Below are 7,170 nucleotides of genomic sequence, written 5' to 3' on the forward strand. Positions count from 1 at the left end.
ATATTTTCTCAAATAATTGTTTAAAATTCTAATTACTAACACTGCACAATCTTAAACAACTGTTTTTACACTTTCATGTACAAAACAAGTTCAAATTAAATGCAGCAGATAAAAATGTCTGAGCTGGAACATCTTGATTGACAGCTGAGATCCTGCGACAGTCCTCCGAGACCAGGCATGGGCAATCTCTGGCCCGGGGGCCAGATGTGGCCCATTTGGCTTTTCAATAAGGCCCGCCAAACTTCTCCAAATTATATTATATAATTATATTATCATTAGACTTCTGTCATTTTGCCTTTAGCCTGTGATGTCTACATTTACCCAATAGAGGGTGCACTCTAGGGTTAAGGTATATTACTCTCTACTACACCGTTTCTCGTTGCCCTATGTTTCAACTTCCACCCCTTCAGTAAAAATGAGCGAGTCAAAGAAATGAAAAGTGACCACTGAGTGACGAGGGGACACCAAAATATTGTTTCAGTGACGTTCAATCAACGGCGGTACGTCTGATAAGCCAAGGAACTGTTGAGGTTTTCAAAGACAGCAATATCAGCCATCACTTCACGAGAAGTAGCAAAGGTTATAATTTATGTTTGCCTTTTGCCTGGCCCAGACACAATGTCAAATTTTAGAACTTGGTCATTCACAAACAGGAATATCTACGGTGTCTTTTTCCAACAATGCAACATGCATTTTTTAAAAATGCATTCATAAGACAAAGCGAAAAACAAATCAGATGAAGTGAACATGACACACACACACACAGATGTCACAGATGACAGCACTCACGGCGGCAGTTAAATGTGACGAAGTGTCACAGAAGATGATTGCAGTTGAAAACGGATATTTCTTCTGCTCGTATAAATCAGGAAACAAATAAAAACTCCCTCATTGTGTTACTGCTCCGCCAAGAATGTGGAGCATTTTTACCCTCGATGTATTGTGTGGATAATTGTTCCACTGGGGTCGTCAAACGTGAACTTTCTGGGAATGAGGTTTTAGAAATGCTCCAGATTTCCAATTTAAAGGAATAGTTCAGGGGTTTTTTGTGTTCGGTTTTGAGAAGATACTCGCACACGGTTGATGTGTTTTGTGTCCCATAATGGCTGCACCCTAGAGACTCTGGACATATTTTCTAGTTTATTAATAAGTGTAGCCCACAGGACGTACATAATTTGAATTATTAAAGACCCTTGAATTTGCTTTTTCTCTGAGGCAGACCTGCTTCCCTTTAGGCTGATAGCCTACAAATGGCCTGCGTAATAAATCACTTTCTAACAGCAACACCCTCAGGTTTGCAGGTATATGGTTTAAAAAGTGCCAATTGAATTTGGAAGTGTTTTATCAGCCTATAATATCCAATATTTATTAAATTACGGTAGTTCCAAAGGCAAGAGTCGCTCATATAATCACCAAAAAAAAAAACCTTGACTATCCCTTTATTATGTTTGGATGGGGTCGGCGGTATAATGATGGAGCACTGAACACATACTTTACACACCAAGAAGTACTTACCCAGGTCTGCAGATGTTGATTCATGGGAGAAAAATAACAGAGATGAAGCCAAATGATTAAAAAAGCCACATGTACTGGTGTGTGATTACATCAGGCTGAAAACATGTCAACGTGGAAGTGGCTTCAAGTGCTGGGAGGACACAGAGTGGACAGTTTATGTCTCGTGGATTACTTCTTTTATAAATAGAGCACTTGGGGATGTTCTTACATAAGATTGGGTCATGGCTATCTAAGGACACCCAGGTGGGGATGAAAGTGGACGTCGGAGATTCTCACCTCTCCAGATCGGTGATCTTCCTGTCCCTGCTCGTCTTGTCCGTCTCGGCGTCCCTGAGAGCGACGATGAGCCTCTCCACCTCGGCCTGAGACTTTCTGGACTCTTCTCTGTAGCGAGAAACCTCCTGCTCCAGGAGCCTGAGGCGGTCGGTTATGTCCGGACTCTTCCTGATTGCTTCTTCTGAGCTCTGCAGCTTTTTTTTTTTTTTTTTCGTAAAAAGAGATGAGGTCATGTTTAGGAAAGGTGTAAAGAGCAGATAAACAGTGTTTAAGTCACAGCAGGGTGAACGGGACTCCTCGAGTGTTGCTGTCTGATTAAATTACAGCCAGACTCATTACAACATACGTGTCTTTTTAAGGGAACTGCTCAGGACTTCACTTGAACACAACATATACTTTTTATGGTCATAAAGAAACACCGGGCTCCAGGGTTTAACTCAGAAAACATGCTAGGTGACTTTACACGGACATACAGTATGTCAAGATGCAAGTATGTCAAGATGCAAGATTTTGCATTCATGCTACATGCGAATGACATGCTAAATATAAAAGTAGATTTTCAGGCAAATAAATAAAAATATATATATATACACACGTGTCAGAATATAATATAAGTAGATTTCAGGCAAATAAAAAAAATATATATATACACACGTGTCAGAATATACTAAAATACAAATACAAATATATATATATATGATTTGTGGCTTTCTGAGCCTGGTTTTATCGCGTTCATATTTATGCTATGCTATTACCAGCAAGTTATTTTTGGAGCTACATAAAGTATTTCGGGGTCATTTAAATGTGATGTTATATCATTTCAGGATTACAGCGTTGTTGTCATGTCTTGCCCGATACCTGATATTTTTCAAAGCTATTTCGTATCATTTTCTATGATAATTTTGCACTACAATTCATAAAGCCCTGTGCTAATGCTAACCATGCTCTGGTCACCATTTTTTCATTTTGTCCTATAATTTATTGAATTCTTTCAACAGGTCTCCTTATTATTCGCCCTAAGACATCTTTTAGCAATTTGTAAACCTTAGATTAAGTATTAAAGAAGTTTCAATATCTTAAATTTGTAGTTTCCGATCTTTAAAGAGGGGATTCTCCTGCCTTAATCTGGAACACACAACTCCGCTGCTCTGTTACTGTGATTAGCCGCAGCCACAGCGTAATAGAATTGATTTAGTATAAACCAGACACGTTATGTAGTATAGACAAATGAGCGCTGCTCAAACTCAGGCTGACATCGGAGCTGAGTCTGACCCGAGTCTCTGAACGTGATAAAGGACAGACAGGGTGGGTCGAACCCGGAGGGACAGAGTGCAGCTTAGACTGATTAAAATTAAAGACAACTCTGGCAACAGAGGAGCTGAGTCAAAAGTGTCCTAAAAATGTCCTGCGCACACACCCACAAAGAAGAAGAGGATTCAAAGAAACAGGCCGTACCGTGGGGCTGACTGTTGGAACGCCGTCGACTTTGGCAGACACCTACAAAACAATACGAAAAGATGAGTCAGTGAGAATAAACAATGAGCTTATTGTGAGCAAACATTCAGCTCCATTTGTTACATTACACATTTGAACCTTTTGGGTGATTTCCTCTTTGTGGTCTTTCTGTTATTGGTACTACAGTGGTTCATGGGTAGCTTTTATGATCATATGGACTTTAATACTTAGTAATAGTTCATCTCCAGTGCCACAGTAGTATCCAATGTTACAGCCTAAGAGCTGCACCATAGGCATTTTTAATTTTTTAATATTAATAAAACAAAGTCATTCTAAGCAGGTCCACATTGAGAGAAACAACCATTTCACATTCACTACATTCAACTTTGGTCCATTATGGTCCATTAACCATACGCTTCACGTTTTAAATCTTCCTGCTGTAAGGAAAACTCCAACCACATCTGCGACTCAACTCAATACTTTTGAAATAAAAAAAAAAGAACCAGGAGAGTTTTTAATTTCCTCATTCGCAGAGCTCAACAAAGCCGGGAAAGTGTTCAAAGCGCGGGATAAGATTTATTACATTTTTAAACAAAAACAATGTTTAAAGACATCCATTAACTCGGGGTTAGAGCGGGTTAGATATGAGACTGGGTCTCGTGATTGTCTTTGAAACCTGAAGAGAAAAGGTAAAAGAGCGCTCCATCTGCGGTGAAGGTCACATTCTGGTGGCAGCCTCATCCGCTCTCATCCCTTCATCAGCCGCTGGCTGCTCTGGTTCCTCCTCGTCTGTGGTCAAACATCTATCAATCTCCTCCTTGGGGTCTCCTTCATGTGGAGTTCCTCATTATCATGATGGAATTACCATCTCCCTGTTTGGCTGTGATTTTATGAGACCTCCAAACATTTCCATTTTTTCTTCTACATACTGAGATTGTTGGAGGAAAAAAAAAATAACGCTGATGAATTCTTTCTTGTGTGAGTTTAAAAAAAAAAAAAAAATTCCCAGAGGAAGTTTGTAACCTAGAATTATCTTCTTCTTTCTCTGACTCTTCAGCTCCTCTGTGGACTGTGTTTGTAAAGATTGTTTAACTTGTTGAGACAGCTGAGGCCGCTTGTTTAAACAGCAGCAAACACACACACACACACACACACTAGGGCAGCGTGTGTAACATAAGAAAAGTAGAATGACTGCCCAGTGGCGGTGAGCCTCCGCTGACCGCTGCACTTTCAGTCTAAACATTTATTTTTTTCCACTCGTATATAACCTGCAGTTGTTTAGTTAAATGGAATTTTATGCCTAAGAGTTAAATAAAGGCTCAGGACTGACAGAGTAACTCAGGAAACCATACCATACTTGTTACTGTGGCCATAATAACCACAATGTCACAAAACATTAGCTTCAAGTCGGACAATCATCACTCTATGATTTTTAAAATCTACTTAAGACCCATTAGAACAATTAGAACAAATTAACTGATGTATTTTCTGTAATAATACAGTAAAAACACTATAGCCAAATTGGTGAAATCTGTCCAAAAATATAAAAAAAAATTATGAGAATATTTGCCAATATATCAAATAATTTTGAAAAATACAACTGGTTTTTCTTCTTCTAATTTCATTGTATTTTCATTGTTTTTTTCATAGACCATCCTATTAACTTATAGCTCTTTTTCTTGTTCCAGATATTTTTTTAATTTAAATTTTGCTGAAGATTTTTTTTATTTTTATGTTTAAGTTTTCCTACTAACTTAAATTTTCAGTTTGCTGAAGATAATAAATAATTTCTGTAAATTTTATTTTTATTTTATGTTTAAGTTTTCCTACTAACTTCCAGCCGATAATTGAGCTAAAAAGAAAATCTTGTTTTAGTTTTTTGGTTCTCTAAATACATCCTAAGCTGCACATCCAAAAAAGCTGATTAACTAAACCCACTTTATAAAATGAATCTCTAATTCAGCTTTACAGTGAATTATATCCTGAATTGAAATTCCATATTTTATCACTGGACAATGTGAAAAAACAACTTATTTATGAACATATCTTATGGTTCCCATGTACTGTGGACACAGTCCACACACTGTGACACACCAGGGTTCACTCAGTGACTGGCAGTTTGTAGCATGGATAATGGTGTGGAAAGCTAGATGAAAAAAAAACACCGGCGAATGTGCAAAATATGCATTTAAAAAGTCAACAATTCCATTACTACGGTCTGTATTTCACACAATAATGTATGAAAAATATGCATGTGTGTGTAACAGGAGCAGCGTGACCAAATGTGTTCAATATACAGTACGTTGAGAATACAGGAGTGCAGAGAGAGCCTCGTCGGGTCACTGTATCTGCTCTCACTCACACACACACACAGATGCACGTTAAAAACTCAGAACGCTCTACCCTGCGGCCAAGAGGGAAGAATCACAGTTAACCTCTCTCCACTCAATTACCTCTTCACACACACACACACACACACACACACGCCGTACTTCACATTCTGAGGCTGGTCAAAAAGGCATTAGTCCTAAGTGGAACAGACTTTGTTATTCACTTACAGTGAGAATTAAAGGAGCGCAAAGGCAGCGCCGGAGGGAATGTCGGCTCTGGAGCACTTTTTTGTGATATTATGACAGGAAAGGAAGGGAAAGCCGGCAGAGATATGGTTACATATATGGTTAGAGAAATTATTATTATCATTCCTGGGAATTTCTCTGAAGTGTAAATATTACAAATAACTTAAACATGTGTGGCCACCAGGCCCTGGGCCAGATTATTTGACTACTGCTCAGAGAATACCCTGAAGCACCGAGGCTGGGTGTAAGTCCTCTAAAAACATTCTTCACTAATCGAGCTGAAATCCTTCTCCCTGCACCTTCAAGCTCAGGCATTGATACGTTTACATTTTACCCCAGACAATGAAAAAAATGTTGTTTCTCCATTTTCTCTTTATGTTACGGTCGATGGTTTTTATTTAAGCTAGTAAAACGTTTTCTAAATACAGATTGTAATCATAGACTTAAAGAAAGGACGGATGAACTCTCGTATCTCATTTTGAAGTGATCTATTACCTGTTGGCTCTCTTGGATTTCCATTAGAAAAGGCCAACGACAGACATGTCACTCAACAACGCTGACGTTTTTTTAAAGGATGTCGATGCAGTCAACATCAACCAGTAGTGTTCACATGATTTTAGTTTGCAGTAGACAGATATGTCTGAATTCAGCTTGGATCTAAACACCACCATTCATTTAGGAAATTATTTTACATATCCTCTTATGAAGACATGGTCCAGAAATGAGGACTCTTCAAAGCCACTTCAAAGATAAGATGACTAATTTTGGTCCCCAATGACAGAGGTACTACATGTTTAAAGATTCAAGTGCCACTTTGGAAAGACAGTTATAATTTCTCGGGCACAGCATCAACGCTAATCAATCAAGATGATCAGTCCTACCAACAGATAGTAACTGTGCAGGTGCTGGACTAATACACTATGATGGAAAATTCCTACCTGGCCTGTCCTCCACTCAGCACCCACTAACCAACCTGCCCAAAGAAAAGAGATTGCATGGGTCTGGGGTGAGCCTCAAGAGCAGGCATCCAACAAAGTGAAAGCTATGGCTGTAGTGGCACTCTGTTATTATGACGCAGGCCGACCATGAGTGGTGAGTGCAAATGCCAGCAGCTACAGCCTTGGAGCTGCATTGTTATGGAATAATGATGGAGTGTTGTTGCCTGCTGCTCCCTTCTCTTCTGTTGTTTTAAACCAGCTACTACCGTTCACCAGGGACTCGGGAGTAGGCTAGGTCAACAGTCCGTTGGCCTGTCCTGTGAGTGAGACGGGACATGTTTAAACCACCACATTGTAGTGGACTATTTTTTCCAAGGTATTTTAAAAGTACTAATTTCACTACTTACTAC

At 39.1% G+C, this 7,170-nt stretch overlaps 1 protein-coding gene across 6 annotated transcripts in view; it reads right to left on the bottom strand.

Moving 5' to 3' along the window:
- Positions 1 to 7,170, bottom strand: part of LOC103384697 (ERC protein 2-like) — a 219,721-nt gene that overhangs the window by 146,699 nt on the left and 65,852 nt on the right. For 4 of the 6 annotated variants that reach the window (XM_025059639.1, XM_025059637.1, XM_017035910.2 and 1 more), the window contains 3 exons: positions 3,247 to 3,288; positions 1,792 to 1,985; positions 1,516 to 1,521 (listed from right to left, as the gene is read on the bottom strand). In XM_025059639.1, the coding sequence (XP_024915407.1) occupies positions 1,516 to 1,521; positions 1,792 to 1,985; positions 3,247 to 3,288 (242 nt within the window). The remainder of the gene's footprint in view (positions 1 to 1,515; positions 1,522 to 1,791; positions 1,986 to 3,246; positions 3,289 to 7,170) is intronic. The other 2 variants (XM_025059638.1, XM_025059635.1) reach the window with 1 other exon arrangement.

This window comes from Cynoglossus semilaevis, chromosome 10 (genome assembly GCF_000523025.1).
Source record: "Cynoglossus semilaevis isolate Cse_v1.0 chromosome 10, Cse_v1.0, whole genome shotgun sequence".
NCBI classification, from domain to species: Eukaryota; Metazoa; Chordata; class Actinopteri; order Pleuronectiformes; family Cynoglossidae; genus Cynoglossus; species Cynoglossus semilaevis.